Source organism: Orcinus orca, chromosome 11, assembly GCF_937001465.1.
Source record: "Orcinus orca chromosome 11, mOrcOrc1.1, whole genome shotgun sequence".
Classification (NCBI taxonomy): domain Eukaryota; kingdom Metazoa; phylum Chordata; class Mammalia; order Artiodactyla; family Delphinidae; genus Orcinus; species Orcinus orca.
Genome location: NC_064569.1, coordinates 12260094 through 12279015, shown reverse-complemented (window position 1 = coordinate 12279015; position 18922 = coordinate 12260094). Strand labels below are relative to the sequence as shown.

General features: G+C 39.1%; 1 protein-coding gene across 4 annotated transcripts in view; it reads right to left on the bottom strand.

The window, feature by feature from the left end:
• Window positions 1-18922, bottom strand: part of PTPRO (protein tyrosine phosphatase receptor type O) — a 231611-nt gene that overhangs the window by 100035 nt on the left and 112654 nt on the right. For all 4 annotated transcript variants that reach the window (XM_004281110.3, XM_004281111.3, XM_049693990.1 and 1 more), the window contains one exon: window positions 11853-12126. In XM_004281110.3, the coding sequence (XP_004281158.2) occupies window positions 11853-12126 (274 nt within the window). The remainder of the gene's footprint in view (window positions 1-11852; window positions 12127-18922) is intronic.

The following is an 18922-nucleotide window of genomic DNA, read 5'->3' as shown; positions in this document are numbered from 1 at the left end:
TTTGTCTTTAGTTTTTCCTTTTTAATTAAAAAAATTAATCATTACAAAATATAGTTGAAACTCCCCCATATAACTTACCCTGATCCCATTTGCCTCCCATAATTTGGCCAGAGGTAAATTATTACTCTGAATATGGTGTTTCTCTTTCCATGCATGTTTTTCACTTTTATATTTGTAAGTGTCCAATATTCATATGGACTATTACTTCACATACTTTAAAATGTCATGTTGATGGTATCATATTGTACGTATGATTCTGCAGCTTACTTTTTGTTACCTAACATCGTTTTTGAGATTTGTCCATCTTGGTGTATCTCTAGAAAATTTAGTATCCATTTTACAACTATACAAACAATATAATTTGGTTTTTTTTGTTGTTGTTGTTATATAGATTGTTTTCAATCACTCACTTTTGCAAATAATGCTGCAATAAATGTTTTGGGGCATGTTTCCTTAGGTTGGAAGTCCTGGATAGTAGAGTACGCACATCTTCAACTGTTTGTGATATTGTGAAAATGTTTTCTAACTTGATGTCAATTATCTATCAGTTGTGTGTGATAGTTCTTGTTTCTCCATATTCTTTTTCCAACACTTGCTTGTATCAGTCTTTTTATTTATTTTTAATTAATTTATTTTATTTTATTTATTTTTTTGGCTGTGTTGGGTCTTCATTGCTGCATGTGGGCTTTCTCTAGGTGCGGTGAGTGGGGGCTACTCTTCACTGTGGTGCGTGGGCTTCTCATTGTGGTGACTTCTTTTGTTGCAGAGTGCAGGCTCTAGGCCTGTGGGCTCAGTAGTTGTGGCTCATGGGCTCTAGAGCGCAGGCTCAGTAGTTGTGGCACATGGGCTTAGTTGCTCTGCAGCATGTGGAATCTTCCCAGACCAAGGCTCGAACCTGTGTCCCCTGCATTGGCAGGTGGATTCTTGACCACTGTGCCACCAGGGAAGTCCAGTCTTTTTAATTTTTGTCACTCTGAAGCCTGCGAAATTTTGTCTCTTAATTTCCTGTTCAAGAAAATGATTGAATATCTTTTCATATGTTTATCTGTCATTCAGCTTCCCTTTTCTTAAAATCATTTGTTTGATACCCTTGCCTGTTTCATGGATTCTTTTTCCATATTTTCCTGCTAATTTCTAATGTAACCTTTGCCATATATCACTTCCCCATTGTCATTTTTTTATTGTGTCCTGTGCCTTTCATCCGGATACATTTTTCTTCTTGCTGAAACATATAATTTAATAGTTATTTAAGTTAGAGTATGGGTGTTAAATTCTCCTAGGCTCTGTATACAAAAAAAATTTCTTTATTCTTGATGTAGTTTAGCTGGGTATAGAATTCTGGGTAGTCTGATTTCCCCTCAGCACTTTGAGGATATTGCTCCATTGTCTTCCTGCACCAATTATTGCAGAAGAGAAAGCTTCTGTCAGTCTAATAGTTATTCCTTTGTGGATACTATGCTTTTTGTCCATTAGTATCTTCTAAACTTCTAATTTATTTTTATTTATGCTTGATCATCTGCAGTTTCACCATCACATATCTAGGTATGGTCTTAGTTTTTTTTTTTTTTTTTTTTTTTGCGTTATGCGGGCCTCTCACTCTTGTGGCCTCTCCCGTTGCTGAGCACAGGCTCCGGACGTGCAGGCTCAGTGGCCATGGCTCACGGGCCTAGCCGCTCCGCGGCATGTGGGATCTTCCCGGACCAGGACACGAACCCGTGTCCCCTGCATCGGCAGGCAGACTCTCAACCACTGCGCCACCAGGGAAGCCCTGGTCTTAGTTTTGAATTATCGTCTAGGTACTTGGAATGCTTTGTCAATCTGTGGATTCATGTCATTCTTCAAGTCTTGGAAATTCCCATAATGATTTCTTCAAATATAATGCCAATCATCCCCTCCATATGTTTCTTAATCTCTTAATCTCATTAGTTAGAATCTCTCCACCTCCATACCTGTGGTAGTATTGTCTCACTGTGCTAAATCATGGGACAATGACACAGTATCATCTTTCAATTTACTGACTTTATTTAATTTTTATTAGTACAGAATTTATCCCATCTATTGAAGTTTTTCAATTAATTAACATTAAATTTGATTAATTAAATTAATTTTACCTAGTTTAACCAATTAAATTAAATGATTGTATTTTTTATTTTTAAAATTTATACTTATTCTATGTGTTTCTGTTTTATTTTTGTCAATTTTTGTTTCATTATTCCTTAATTCTTTTTTTTTTTAAATTTTATTTATTTATTTATTTATTTATGGCTGTGTTGGGTCTTCGTTTCTGTGCCAGGGCTTTCTCTTGTTGCGGCGAGCGGGGGCCACTCCTCACTGCGGTGCGCATGCCTCTCACTATGGCGGCCTCTCTTGTTGCGGAGCACAGGCTCCAGACGCGCAGGCTCAGTAATTGTGGCTCACGGGGCTAATTGCTCCGCGGCATGTGGGATCTTCCCAGACCAGGGCTTGAACCCGTGTCCCCTGCATTGGCAGGCAGATTCTCAACCACTGCGCCACCAGGGAAGCCCAATTCTTTTTTAATATGTGTAATTCTTTCATTTATCACTTTGTATATCATAACATACTGTAAATTTTTGTTACATTGCTACATAAAATATAATATAAAATATTATAATAATTTTGATGCCTATCTTTTTTAGCATAGATTTCTTTGTGTGTTCTAAAATATAAGCCCTAGGCCAAATTTTGTTTTCTCATTGCCCTATTTCTTGTTTTTTCCTCACTGCTTTGAGGCAGTTTAGCATCCTTTCAGCTCACCAGAATCTGCAGTCTAGGACCAGGGCATATAACATTATTTTGGGGTTCTTCATGTTGTGGATGGTATAGTGGTTTTCACAGATTCATTCTCTGAGTCAGAGGGTAACTAAGCTTGGTCCTTGATAGTAAGACTGTGTGTCCCTTGCCTGTATCCTTAGGCCTCCATATGTGCTCTTTTTTCACAAGCAGGAAGAATCTTTACTCCAAGCAAAGAGTCTGGCTCTGGGCCATATCTAATGTAGAGCGACTCAAGCCTTCCTTCTCTACAGGGGCCCAGATTCAGTACTGTCTCCTTTCAGACCCAGAGCACAGGGGCCCCATGACTTCAGCCTACTTCCCTACTTTGAGTTTCTGATTGATGGAGACACCTATCTTATTTTTGAGCCTGGAAATATACTTCTGTTTTTCTTTTCACTTTTCGGTGGGAGCACAGAGTGTATGACAAAGCAGGACTTTACTGCATGATTTTTACTAAAAATCCTACCATGAAGTTCCCATGTTTTCTTTTAATAAAAAACTTTAAAATGACATTTAATATCATTATTATTTCCTCATTAGGCGTTCCATATAATAAAAACTGATGTTCAAATGGAAGAATATTTTCTGTTCCTTCATTACCTTTGAACCATTCTTACAGATCATAAATAGGAAGATTTTTAAAGTTCTGGATGTGGCTATCTTAGAAGATGAAAAAACAAAAGCAAATGTGGAGCAAATACTGTTTCAAGAAAGCAGAGGTAGCCTTGTACTTACTAGTATCTGCTAAGTGCTAAGAGGTGCTTCTTTCTGAGATTGTTCTGTTTTGAGGAACTAAAACTAAAAAAGCTGTTGAGTCAGTAATCAGTATCCTTTGCTTTCAATGTGACCAACCTAAGAACATGTGTCTTCTGACATAGCCCTCTTGAGGGAGATGAACATGGGATTAGTCCCTCACTTCTGATGGCAGGAGTAGGGAAAAGGGACCACTCCAGGTCCCAGGCCAGAGCTCTTGTAATATGTATTGATGATAATTTGAGACCTGACCTGATGGTTCAGCTATATCCAAGCAGGCCACTGAGGTGAGCTGGCTGCAGCAGCCACCCATGGTCCAGGAGGATGGTTACCATTACACCCACTAACTTAGTTTGAATCTCCATCATTTCTTTAGTAGGAGAGCAAAATTTGCCACCCCAAAATGTATCTCTTTGGCATGAGGAGTAACTTAGGCTGAGTATTTTTAAGAAAAAGATGACTCAGGAAGAACACTTAGTCTTCCCCATAACTGCCTAAAAGAATTTAGATAGAGGGCCTGTTCCTGGAATAGAGCTATCACCAGAGGTATTTGCACAGAAAATGTGCTGGAAGTGGCAGGGGAAACTCAGCAGGGCCTGGTGATCAGAGTCCACTCTGTGTCCCCTTGTCTCTGTGTGGCCCAGCAAACCTTTGTTCACCAAATGTTTACTTTTCCATCTCCAGGTCACTTGCCTTCCTCCCCTTTGTAGTCCCAAACCACCACCCCGACATCCTCTTTTGTCTTTAGCTGAAGATGGTCTTTAAGGTGAAGGTTTTGGCCAGTTTGATGAGTTATCAGTTTTCCTGGGTCTCTCCATGTATACATGTTATTACATTTTAGTTTTGATTTTATCTTACTAATCTGTCTCACATCAATTTAATTCTTAGGCCAGCCAGAAGAACCTAGAAGGGTAGAGGAAAATTCTTCCTCTATGATACTTTCCTGGAATATTTAAATAGCTTTCTGAATTATTCTTCCTGCCTCCAATCTCATCTTAATTTTTCTTATTTACTTCTGTTCAAAACTTTTAAGGCTGCAGCCTACTTGATACTCTCACTTTTGTCGGAGTCTCTGACTTACACCTGTCACCTTCACCTCACTGACTTTTCCCCTCCTGATCTCTTTTGGTTCTCTTTTGCTCCCAACCCGTTGAGTAATTTTCTATTTAATGCCATCGGTATTAATTATATTTATTGATCTTATACCAGGTGCTACATACTTTGTTAAGGAGTTTATTTTAAAATGTTTTATTACAAAAAAATTGACATTATTTAATAGCACCCTCTACCAAATCAGTAATCTATAGCCCGCAAACCAAATCTGGCCTGCCACATGTTTTTGTATGATTTATGAGCTAAGAATGGTATTTACAGTTTAAAATGGTTGATAAATATCGACAGAAGAATACTATTTCATGACATATGAAAATTATATGAAATTCAAATTCTGGTGTCTTTAAAGTTTCCTAAGAACACAGCCGTGCTTATCTGTTTACATATCATCTATGGCCGCTTTTCTGCGGAAATAGTGGAGTTGAATGATTGCAACATAGATTATATGGTCCACAAAGCATAAAATATTTATTACCTAGGCCTTTACAGAAAAAGTTTGCTAACCTCTGGAATAGATATTAAATTAGAAAACTAAGAGAATGTAATAATCTGCCAACGTCTACATTATGGTTTCCAGTTTTCTTTGGCTCTAAAGTTCATGATTTGATCCACTATTCAAAATATCCGTGTGATAATTTGTCCATTCCAATGCAGGATTCAGGATTCTGTGGCTGGTAGTTCTGTTACAAGAAGGAGATTTCCCCAATCAAATCGTGTTATGTCATTTCTTTGCATAAGATGTGTCCTCGTTCCTCAGCACTTAGAGGTTAAGGTCTAAACTCTTCTGTAAAGTATTCAAGGCTCCTCCCACATTTTCTAGCCACCTTTCCCTCTATTTTCTGGAATCACAGGTTCTTTCCACCTTCACTCTTGAAGTTCACAGGTGTGCCATGCTATGCACATATGCCCCCATTCTTTTTACCTATGATTCCCTTTAACTCTGATTGTGACATCTTCCACTCTTTATTCATTTGGCAAGTTTTCAATAATTTTTAAATAATTGTTTCTTCTTCCCAGTGCTCCCTAAGAAGGCTGGGCAGTCTCTTACATAATTCTTTTACAGCACTTATATATTTGTCTTTTCCACTACTGTATACAATCTCTGAGTGTGGGTATTTTATTTTTATTTCTCTGCCACCTAGGACATGGCGTAAAGAATGTAGGTAATACATAAAATAAAAACTCATGCATTATTTTTATTATCATGGATGAATTTGTATGGAATATTATATTTGTAGAGTGTCCCCTTGTGTGTTCTGCCATGTTTACAGCCACTATCTCTAGGACTTTGCAAACACAGGAGACAGTAGTGTGTAAATAGCATTTCCCAAATTTCTAAGCAATTGTTTTCATGTATTATTTTATCTATTGAGAAACTACTCCTTCTCTCTAATGTGCACATTATATACTGAAGGTTCTCAATTAATTAAATATTAATCAGAAGTCAGAGCCTAAGGGTTATGAACTTTTGAACTGGCCAAATGACTTGTTTGTGCTGTATTTATTCTTTGCCATGTTCCTCAGCTTTCTCTGAGAGCGCCAGACTCAGAACAACTGTAGAGAAATATCAAAGGACTGCCCCAGGGCCAATTGCTTTGTCATTGCTTATTTCATGAAGACAAAGATCTAACACAGAATAAATGACTGTAACAAATGTACCCTTTTAGCCTCAATGTGTCAACTCTGGGACCAGATCCTACAAATGTTTCCTAAACTTCCAAGAAAAGCTTCCCCTTAGAAAAATAAAGATGGCAAAAATACATCATTAACGGATAAATAATGCAAATTTTAGAGCTCAAAAGTAATCTTAGTCATCATGTATTTTAATACTCTCTTTTTTAAAGAAGGAAGCTGAAACCCATCACCTCATGCCTAATGTCACAGAAATATTTGTGCATTAACCCTCAGTTTTTATATTCCCAACCTATTATTGCTTTAAAAATCTGGGATGGTGTAATTGAGTATTTAAAAATAGAGTAGAGGGTGAGAGACAATAAACCATCATTAATCAGTTTTTACTCTTTAGATATCAATGCAAATTTCCTCTTCTGCTTAAGATGTAGAAAACTGCAAGCCAATGCTATCCTCCTGTTAAGGGAAACACTGACTAAAACCGCCCGCCCTGGCCAGGCACCATAGTAGCCGCTTGCATGAGTTATCTTAAACAGGAAGTCCTAGTAAGGAATGTGGAACTAACAAGCTACCACGAACGGAAGAATTCAGGGAAGGTCAAAAGGAGGGAGGGGATGCTGGTCCATATGTCCTACCAACCTCCCAGAATCCTCCTTGCTGGAATCCATCTTGGCTGAGCGATGCCAGGAAGGACCGTGAATCATCACCATAAAACCCGAGACTGCGAGCTACGTGGCAGAGCAGTTCTCCTGGGTTCCCTTACCCTTCTACTCTCCACCCAGGTGCCCCTTCCCAATCACATCTCTTGCTTTGTCAGCACATGAGTTTCCTCGGACAATTCATTTCCTAGTGTTAGACAAGAGCCCACTCTCAGGCCCTGGAAGGGGTCCCCCTTCCTGCAGCATCCCAACATCCAACATCGAGAAGAAAAAGCCAAATAATCCATGAGACACAATTTTCCTTGTGTCTCTCAGAGAAATAAGATTACAAGGCAACCAAATGAACTAAATTCTAAAGACAAGCCCCTCTGAGGAGAAAAGGGACACATTAACTGTTTTACCTTTAATTTAGTAGGGCATGGCAGAAAGAAGGGGCACCATTAAAGCAGGAAAGAAGAAAGCAACTAAAATTTCCCTGATCCAGAAAGGTGGAGTGTGTTCTAAATAACAGTTTAGACTGCTCTGTCCAAGAAGGTAGTTGCCAGCCACCTGTGGCTATTTAAATTAAACTTAGAATGAATCAAAATTAAATAAAATTAAAAAGGAGGGGCTACTGTACTGGACAATGCAGATATAGAACATTTCCATCATCCAAAAGTTCTGTCCAAAAGTATAGGACAGAGCTGGTTTAAAATGAGTGGGGCTCCCAGGCACAAGTGGAGCCCACTTCTCTCTAGCCCTTTACATGGGCCTCCATCAGGTGCTCAGGAGAAATACTGATGGCAAGAGAGCCACCCTCCTACCCTCCAGGGCACAGGGATGCAAGTGATAATTAGCACCATTAAGACATCAAGGAGAAAACTTAATTCCCTGGACTTTTTTAAAACACAAAGCAAAACGCTTAATGCCTTGGCAAGAGGTAGAAGTTCTTTCCCTCTCAGTTCTCTGGCAAAGATCTTCCTCCTTCTGGGGGACAGGTAGAAATAAAAGATGTATATTCCTGAGTCAAGGGCAGAAACAGCCTTGGACCCATGATCTTCACGCACTGATAGAAGGTAGAGTTCTGCTACTATGGGGAAGAGGCAGGAGACTCTCCAACCCAAGACCATCTACAGGTTTAAGGTAGACTTTGTCTGTGAGTGTATAGCAAGGGGTAGGAATGCTGAGAATGCCCCACTTAGCATCACAACATCTGCCTAAGCCTGAGGCTGAACGAGGAGAACCAAGATCCTCCCCCATCCCCCCAAAAGTTAGCACTAGTAAAAAGTCCATTGGTAAGGGAGAGGCAAAATCATGGATCCCTTCTGTGGTGCATGTGTTCAGGACTTGCTGAACATTGAGGGTAGAACTGGAACACTGAGAAACACCTTCTGTCACTGCTGGCAACCTACCATTGACCAGAAGAATTTGAAGTCTGTGATGAACTGTAGGTTAATAGTACTTTAAACTGAGCTCAACTATTGACTGGAGTGACCCAACTCCTCACACGAACAGCCTAGCAATATGGAAGATTTAAGTTAAATTCAACAATATACTTAATTGCATTAAATATAAATGATCTAAGCTTGTACTATTTAAATCGGTAGCCACTAGCCACATATGGCTATTGAGCGCTTAAAATAAGGCTAGTGCCACTGAGACAATGAATTTTAAATTTTATTTATTTTCATTATATTTAAGAGTAAAAAATGTGTAAATTTTTATATCCTGATTATTTACTTGAGAAATAAAACATTGCCTGCCTTATCAGTAAACAAAGGATGTCACAGTCATCAGCGATTGCAGCCACTCCCCATGGTGAGCCCTGAGGAAACTCAGGATGTGAAAACAGAGGATACAGGCCCCAGATAGCTGAAGTGCGTATCAAAGGAATGATTTCAGTGAGCCCAGACCCTTGCATCTTCCCACACTTAGAAAAACGTTAAATTCCTTAACTAGTTTTCTTTTATTAACAATAACCTTTTGTTCCTACTACCTGCCTTTTGTTGCAAAACTCCTGTATATCCTAGCTCCCCCCTCACCTCCTTGGAGCAGTTTTCTCAGGGTTACTTGAGACGCTGCCTCCCGGGCTTGAAGTCCTCAGTAAGTCCACTGAAGAAAACATAACACTCAACTTTTAGGTTGTGCATATTTTTTTTAGTCGACATACTGAAACAATAATATTTTGAATGTAATGGGTTAAGTAAACTATGTTATTAAAATTAATTTCACCTTTTCAGAAAGTTTCTTAATGTGTCTAGCAGAAAATTTAATATTACATATGTGGTTAACATTCTATTTTTATTGGCTAGTTCTAGTCTAAACACTCCAATTAAAAGGCAGAGATTTTCAGATTGGGGAAAAAAGCAAGATCCAACTCTATGCTGTTTACAAGAAACCCATTTACATATAAAGATATAAGTAGGTTAAAATTAAAAAGATGAAACAGGTATACCATGAAAATACTTAACAAAAGAAAACTAAAATGTCTATATTAATATCAGCCAAGATAGACCTCAACACAAGGCATATTATTTGGTATAAAGGGTGACATTGTATATAGATAAAAAGGTCAGCTCATCAAAAAGACATGGTAAACCTAAAAGTATTGTATTTGCACCTAACAACGTAACAACAGAACTTCGAACTAAAGCATAAGCTAAAAGAAGTGAAAGGAGAAATAGACAAATCCATTCCCTCTGTCAGTCATTGTTAGAACAAACTGACAGCAAATCATTAGGGTAGAGAAGACTTGAACAACCAACCTGACCTAATTGACATTTATTGAAACTTCACCCACCAAGTGCTCACAGAAAGCACAAGAGAGGCCATATTTGGGGCCATAAGGCAAATCTCAACAACTTTCTGGGCATTGAAATTGCACAGAGCATGTTCTCTGATCACAACGACAGTTACCTAGAAATCAATAAGGAGATCTCTGCAAAATCGTCAAAGTTTTGGACATTCAACAACACAATTCCTAGCCCACATATCAAAGGAGAAATCACAAAAGAAAACTGAAAACATGTTGAGTAGAACTTACTGCACATGCTAAAATATCAACAAGATATTCCAGAAATCTTTCACCATCTACTTACTTAACACATTTCTTTGTGAACCATTAACTCAAGGGCCGACGCCTCCAGCTTTGATCCAGAGTGGCTGAGTGCCTGCTAATGAGTGTTGGGTCAGCTACGGTCACTAGTTTTATTTTGCTCTGTGTCTTAGCCTTTTTTTCCTGGTTCCGTTATTGCTCAGCTAAATTGAATTAATATTTACTGATCACCATTTAAGCATAAGGGTCATGCTAGGTCATGCTTATGAAATTATGAAGATAAGTAAGGCAGAGCTTCTGATTCCAAGTGTTATATTATAGGCATTATACACCTAGATCTGCTGCCTGGTTCTATTAGCTCCTAATTCGCCATTTCTGGAGCTTGTTTAAGACAGCATTTTACCAGGCAAGTCCTTCCTTTAATTCAGCTCGGTCCTAGATTTGTTCATTATATGTATAAACCTTGAAGGTCTTGAGTCTGTGCCATTCCTAGTTTTTAGAACTCAGTATGGATCCTGGAACTCTGCCAAGGGAAACTTTAATTAATTTTTGACAGACATGTTAAAAATATGTCCTCTAGTTTGATTCTGAGTTCTTGCTTCTTGGTGTTTCTCTTTCCTTTTATCCCAACAGAAAATAGCACTATGTCCTTTTCCTTAATGTGGCCAGAAAGATCACGTATAGATGGCAATTAAAAGATTTCCGCAGTGGTTGAGAGTCCGCCTGCCGATGCAGGGGACACGGGTTCGTGCCCCGGTCCGGGAAGATCCCACATGTCGCGGAGCGGCTGGGCCCGTGAGCCAAGGCTGCTGAGCCTGTGCGTCCGGAGCCTGTGCTCAGCAACGGGAGAGGCCACAACAACAACAAAAAAAGATTGCAACCACTGGAACAAAGAGCAAAAAGAACTTTGCTGAGACATTGCATTGCTCTAGTGATAAACTCTACCATCTTATAGATAACAGTTTTTCTTCCATACATCAACATATATAGTAGAGCCGAATTTTACTTTGAGATTATGTATTAAAGGCAGAGAGAAAAATGAAAATCATATGTAGTTAAAACCACACCTAAAAAATTTCTAATATCAGCATGACCTCTTAAGACATGTGCTGCTAAAGGTTAAAATGTTACCGACTTTTTTTTTCTTGGCATTATTCTTGGGCAGTGGAAGCCTAGGCTAGTTTGAGGGTGAGGTGAGGAATAGCAACTGGTAAATAACGATATCTTTTACTCTCAACTAAAAATATGTAATTTTGATTTTTTTTTGTGGTACGCGGGCCTCTCACTGTTGTGGCCTCTCCCGTTGTGGAGCACAGGCTCCGGACGCGCAGGCTCAGCGGCCATGGCTCACGGGCCCAGCCGCTCTGCTGCATGTGGGATCTTCCCGGACCGGGGCACGAACCCATGTCCCCTGCATCGGCAGGCGGACTCTCAACCACTGCGCCACCAGGGAAGCCCGTAATTTTGATTTTGAGCCAGCTAAATATTAGCATAAATTCATTGCCTCAAAAAGCAATTTGCTTAATATGAGAATATGTGTTCTAGAAAAAAAACTTAGTTATAATCATACTATTAAATTATATAGCAGCAAATTACATCGTCCAATCATGAATCTAAAATTGTCATTCAATCTCAAAATAGGTTGACTTTTTTTGGTTTAAACACATTTTGATTAACAAAAGGTTACAGTAAAACGTGATCCAGCTTCAGCAAGGGACTGTATTCTTAAGGTAAAGCAGAACTTTGAATCTTGTCACTCGATTTCAAGGCAATTGATCTTGCCATTCTGGGCTCTGTTTTCATGAGAACCCCCAGGGGAATACACCCAACAAAGAGACACAGAGAACAATATTGCACACGATGCTTACTTGTTAACACAGTGATTGATCGTGATGGCTTGGTAACCACATTTCCATTTACCACTACCAGAGTGATGACATAATACAGGCCGTGATAACTGGCCTGAAAGATAATGGGAGGAGGCAAAGTACTGTTGAATTCCTCAAATTCGAAGAAGTAATTTTTTGATTCACCAGTTATCTTCACCACATACACGGATGACGGACTCATAACATCTGAAGCTTCTAAAGAGACAGCGATGCTATTATCATCTCGGACAGTTACATGGAATGTTGTAGCATTCTGTTTAAGGAAAGAGAGAAAAAGGAAATGAGGTCAAATTTCAGATTATGTTGCAATAAAATTATACTGACATAATTTCCCCCAAACTTGTGTTGTGATAAGCATTGCTTTGTGAAATAGAGTTGCATAGGTATTTTAGCGTAGGAGGAAAAGCAGAACGAGGGAGATTAACCCTACTGTGGCAATTGATCTTCTCAGGATTTTTTACTTTTAGCGTTCTTCTCGATTGAAAAGCTGCTTCCGGTTCATGGATTGCGCCATGTGATAAACACAAAATAAACACCACGGAAATGCGTAATTATAAATGAATGAAAATCATCTTGGCACTCGACTTCCAGAGAAGTCCTATGGAAGGACTTCGTTTCACCTATGTTGCAGAAGCTGTATGGTTTGAAGAAACACTATTTTACTTTGGAGGGAGTAGTCCTGCCATAGTCCTAGGAAAATTCTAGAAGAATGTTTCAAGGGAGTGATTTCCTCTCTGATGTCTCCCCTGTCAGTTCTGGAAACTAAAATAGTCAGGGCTGAGAAACCTGTGATAATCCTCATTAAAGGTTAGCCAGTCCTTAATATGAGAAACTAAGATGCTCTTTGAGGAAAGGACCAGGCTCAGGAACTGTGGGCGTTGATGGAAAAATCAGCAGTTAGTGGACTGAAAACTTTGCTCCATGTCTCCAGATAAAGGCTCATGAACCGTATTTGAAAAGTCATTTGTGTAGTTGGTTTAAATATTCCTTCCTGATTTTTTCCCACAGTCCACAGGCAGAATCCATCCTCTTCTGTTCTCTGGCCTTGACAAACTCATAGACTTTCTAACACTTGCCGTTCTGTTTTTAATTTACCTTCTGGGAATGTAGTGTCCAGGACAAGTTATTTCATTGTTCTGAGCCTCAGGTGTCTTTTCTACAAAAGTGGGACAGGAAAATTGCTGAAACTTGTCAAGGACTTACAAGGATCCAGGTACCAAGCTAGGCAGGCTATAAACACGATCATCTCATTTGATATTCAGAGTTCTCTCACGAGGTAGATATTATTATTTCCATCTCAGTTTGTCACTGTGCAAACTGAGAGCCAGAAAGATTAAGTCACTTGCTCCAGGTCACACATGTAGTTTGGACTTTTAACCACCGTACACAAGTACCAAGACTGAGCTCCACTGTTGTTCTACATGTCTTTGCCTTGTCCTCTTGACTTATTTTCCTAACATCGAGTCTGACAGACAGGATATAGCTGATAACTGTTTGTTAAATGAATGAAAGGATTGCCGATTGCATTAATTATATGTGATCATTCTCCTCTTAGGATTAATCTACTTATTGATTTTGGTACCTCACATATTGTCAGCAACCAAATCAGGTGTGCAATGCATCAATCCTTTAAAAGTGACTGTATAGACCTAAAAACATACTGACTTTTTTTTCTTCTTATTTCATTTTTTAAGAAGTCTGGTTTTTAAAGGTCCTAGTACCTATCAAGACTATCTGGCCATTAAGAGAAGTTTAATTCTATGTTAACATTTAGTAGACTTAATTGTGTTCACGCTATTCCTATCACACTAGACTGTAAGTCCTCTAGGCAGAGACGGCATCTTATTTCTAGCTGTGTCTCCAGCTCCAGGACCAATGCCTGGCATATGCCAGGTGGTTTGTGATCTGGGCAGGCCTGGGAAGATTTATGTAACCCGGGATTGTCAGTACAGATTGACTCTTTAAATGTCCTTTATCCACATTTGTCTCTCATCCTCAGATACATGGGCAGATTTCTAAAACAGAGTTCTGTACTTTGGGGACCAAACATAAAATGTGACCCATTCTCCATTGCCAGCGATCAGGTGGAACGTGAGGCTAAACCCAGTGTTGAGTATCCAATAGCACTGAAATCTGGTTTTTATTCATTATTGATTATAGAAGTTGATTCACTAACTCAGAAAAGAATACGTTTACAGGCATCAGAGACACAATTACTAAGAATTTTTTGCTCTATGTTTTAACAGCCAATAAACTGGAAGTGTTTATGATAATGAAAAGAGGAAAAAATAAACTCAGTTTCGTAAAGTGTTTAAGAAATCTATGTCTCATGTGTCATGATGCCTTGTAGACAGTTAAAGCCTCCAGGAAAAGGAACTAATCTTCCAAATGCTAACGACAGCTTTGGGGATGACTGTATCAGCCATTAAAATAAGCATTGGCCCGTGTGTTCCCAGGTTGCCAAAGATAAATCAGGGTGGGCTAATCAGATTCAGTCAGTGGCACTAATGAGAACAAGACAGCAGGCTAAGTGCAGTCTCGGCAGTGAGCCTAAAAGAAATGTCATCTATGTTATTTTTTTCTTCTCTGTCCCCTTCACTTCAGCTTTTCCTAGAATCTACATTCAGGAGAAAATTCTGAATGTATGTTGCAGGCATGTCATCCCTGCTGAGAAGCAGAGCAAAAAGGAAGTATTAAAAGTAATCAAAATGGATCTGGTAAACTTAGGTAAGGCCAATGCTGATTTATTTGGTGGATAGAAAACTATTTAAAACTTTTTCTTTTTCTGAGACTGGTAAAGGTATTGCTCAACTCTGCAGTCAAAATATTTTCACTGAAATGTCCTTTGCATAACGAAGTTTAATATAGAAATTTCTCTGGTCCAACACCCTCATTTCACGCTTGAGAGGACAATGGTGCAAATGTCACACAGCTAATTGATGTCAGAATAAGGTCTAGGATCCACACGTTCTGATGCCCCTTGGTATTTCTTTTTCCTGAACTAGAGGTAAGTTGCTTGAGACAGAAGAAGGGGCCTAGGGGTTTGGCTTCAGCAAGGAAGCGGGAGCCCAGGAGCCTGTCACCTGTTCTAAAGCCAGTCCTGGGACAGAAAAGCTATTGGAGACAGAGTGGACAGCATTAAAGAGGAGAAAAATGCAGGATGAGTCCCTGGGATGTGGGTCAAGGAAGAGAACTAGCCACAGATACACACTGAATAAATCCCAATTTATAGCTTAAATTGTTTAAGTCGGACTTCCAAAATTTGCAGCCAAAGGTCCTGGTTGATACAAGAAAATTGTTCAGTGTTATAGACATGTAGAGAAGATAGCAATTCATTCTGCTTCTGCAGATGGATATGAGGGAAGGTTTCAGGGTAGAAGGGATGCTTGAAAGGTACTCAGGAGTTTCCCAGGGAAACAAAAGTGAGGAAAGTCATCTGGAGAAGTAGGAAGAGACTCCAGGTTGCTCTGGAGTGGGTAGACAGTGCTAGGATGCTCAGAGGAGAGAGCAAATAGCCCAGTGCAAGTTATGCCTTATTAAGGAATCTGGATATTTTTAGGCCAAAAGAAATCAGGCACTGTTTGAATGCAGGAAAGTGGCATGATTAGACAGATCACAGTTTAGAAAGGCCAATAGAGTTAGAAGGATGGGCCTAGTGTAGTTAGGAATTGGCTGACTGAGCCCATCTAAGGTCAGCAGACAGTAAGGATGTTGTAACAGTTCACATAAGACCTGACCAGAGTTCAAACAAGAGCTGGCTGCCCCAGATCTGCCTGTGTGACCTGCCGGTGTGACATGCTTCTAGAACATTATCAGTGCTTCAGCTGGCAAACCAATCAATGATTAGTATTATTAGACAGGACATGTTAGAGGGAACACTTAGAAAATTCTGCTGTGCTAAGTTTACCACATAAGAAGTGATGGGATGCTCAATTCTTTTAGATAGTAGTATTAATGGTGTCTTGTGCTTATATAGCACTTAATGGCCATAATTCTCTGCAGACGTTATGTAATTCATCCACTTAGCCTCCTGTCCAGCTCCTGGGAAACCTTTTCCAGCAAGACAGTCTGTCCTTTCAGTTCCTTCAGGAAGATTAAAGTCCCAGAGCAGCCCTGATACTTTCTTTCTTTCAGAAACTGTCAGAGCAGAATTTGGATGTGGATTTCAAAGACTAAGGATGGCCTCCCCCAATCTCCCATTATTTATTCTATCATTCTTCAGAAAATTTTGAGCAACCAGCGTGTATCAGGAATGGTGCGGGACATTGGGGATATATTCTATTTGGGAGTAAAGAGAAAGACAGGCTTTGTGTGACTCTGTCCTTCCTAGAATTGTGTCTGACCCATAATCACAGCAATGATAATGATTTCAATGATGACAATATTATGAAAAAGAACATCAACTTCCATCATGCTTATTGCATGGTGCCAGAAACTGCTCTGAAGCTCGTACAGCAGGTTCTTGAAAGCTGCTTGCCGAGTGAATGTGCTTACCAGCTGCTGTGTGCTGCCAGACGTCTTTATGTAGGTCTTACATGTACCTTTGCAGGTGGAGTGTGTCAGTTCTCTCCTGGTGCCCGAGTCCACATTCATGCCAACACTGCCTTTCATGTTTTACATGCTCGGATACATCCATTTCTGTCTTTACGATTTCATGAGACAGAGCCCTCATCTCTTTTGCCTCTTACTCGGTAAAGGGGTCCAAAACTCAAATGTCTGGCAGGTAATATAAATGTGTGAAACTGTCAAGTTTAAGAGGATTGAATGATGGATGAGTTAGCAAATGGGAGGGTACAGGCATTGTCTAAAAGCATCATTAAAATCTGGCCAAAGAAAACACATTTGTTTGTCTCTAGGCAAACATAAAATAAAGGGTATACTGGATTTTGGGACGGTGGATAAAGATGTACCTTCTAGGATAATGTAATATCATGGAAGTCAATGGAATATGGTTTCAAGAAGAAAGTGGGGGTCAGTGGTGTCACATGTTGGTAAGAAATGAAGGGCAAGGATTGAAGAAAAGTCATTAGACTTGGTCATCAAAAAGTTAATAGTAACATCTTTAAGAGCACGTCCTTTACTAGTATAAAATAATGAGAGCACAAGGCAACTTTTAAGGAGTTAAAGAGTAACACAAGCTACATACCCATAGAGTGGTTAAAATGAAAAAGACAACAAATACAAAGTATTGACAACAATTTAGAGCAAGTGGCATTTTCATTCACTGCTGGTGGTAGTGTAAATTAGCTTAAGCATTTTGGAAAACTGGCAATATCTACTGAAGCTGAATATTTACATAACACATGACCCAGCAATTCTAGTTCTAGATATAGGCTCAGCAGAAATGAATGGGTATGTGCTCCAAAAAGCATGTCGAAGAATGTTCACACTAGCTTTGTTTTGGGGTCATAATAGATTCATGGGCATTGATTATATTGTAAATAGTTTAGTTACAAACAAATAAAAGGTGCCACACCAAAAAACAAAAAACAAAAAACAAAAAAACCACATTTGCAGGCCAGTCTCAGCCCTTGTAGGTTACTGGGTTACAGCCCTTGAATTTGTTGCATTTGCCATTTCCTTGATTAAATAGATTATCTTTGCGCCTTCAGCTTTCAATCTTACTCTGCTCTGCACAACCAGAGTGCAGAATGATAAGTCAAGTTTTACCCATTAAGCATTAATTTAAAATAAATACTAATAATATTTCCTTAGCAAGTTGCCGTGTGTGTGCATAAGTGTGTGTAAAATAGCATTTCATTATATATATTAATGCAGTAATTATTTCCCAACTGTCAATATGGACCTGGGGTAGAAGCTCTGTGGAGCTCTTAATTTTGGAGATCAAAGAAAACAAGCTTGAGGAAAGAATTCAACCTGGCATTTTTAAAGTGGAAAGAAACTTAGGCTGAGGAGATATGCCAAGATTTTATGTGATAGGTAGGATAATAACAATAGCCACATATCACATTTTATATTTTATAAAATGTTTTAAAATACATTTTTTCATTTCATCCTCAGAACCTCCCATTAAGTTATTATCTCACTTCACAGATGAAAACACTGAGGCACAAAGGTAGCCCAAATGCTACCTTTCATACCTGTCCTTAATTGGTGGTGAACTCTCTCAGCACAAACTATGATTTATTCCTCTAATTATGCTTGAGAGATGCTCAAAAAGTGTGATATCATGAAAAAAAGCAGTTTTGGAGATAAAAAGAAACTTTGGAGGTAGGCCAACGTGGGTTCAAATCTCACTTGAGTGATAGTCTCTCATTTTAATTCTTTGAGCCTCCTTTGCTTCAGGTAAATTATGGAAAAGCTAAAACCTATTATGACCAGGTTTTGGGGGGAGGGAAATGAGATTATATGTGTACATTACCCAGTTGAGTACGTGATATTTAGTAGAACCTCCAAAAACAATAGCTAATTATTGCTACAGTATTTATGACCTATTTTTCTCCTTGATTCTCTTTGGGACATGTACATTTTAGAAGATGTATCATTTTAGGACACTAACACCATGGTTCATAAATGGTTCCATAACCACTCTGACTTTCAGTCTACTTATTCAATAATCAATATTACCCTTTTTTGTGGCCTCATGAAAGAGTTTCTTTTTCTATTATTACACCTGTGTGAGACAGCCTGAGCTAACCTGCTTGACTGAAGGTTACCATGGGAACAGTTTCTGGGACCTACTATGGTGATGAGTTTAGAGACCTGTGAAGCTGCCTGGTTGATGATAGACTCGGGAGGAGGTGGGTCCACCATCCAGAAAGCCATCACATACATCTGTTCTTGACAGTCCAATGATCAGGCAAGTTCTGAAAATGCGTGACATTCTTCTGGCTTAATATGTTATGAAAAATAGGGGTCTCTGACAGGTCAATTCTGTGAAACAAGTGTTATTTTCAATAACAAGTGTTACTTCAACATGCAATACTGACAAACATTATTTTGCCTGAATTTTTAAATTCTCTACCCTGCTTCTTTATCCCTAACAGTATTGATAGTTTTTAAGTGGTTTTACCTCAGAAAGATGCTTG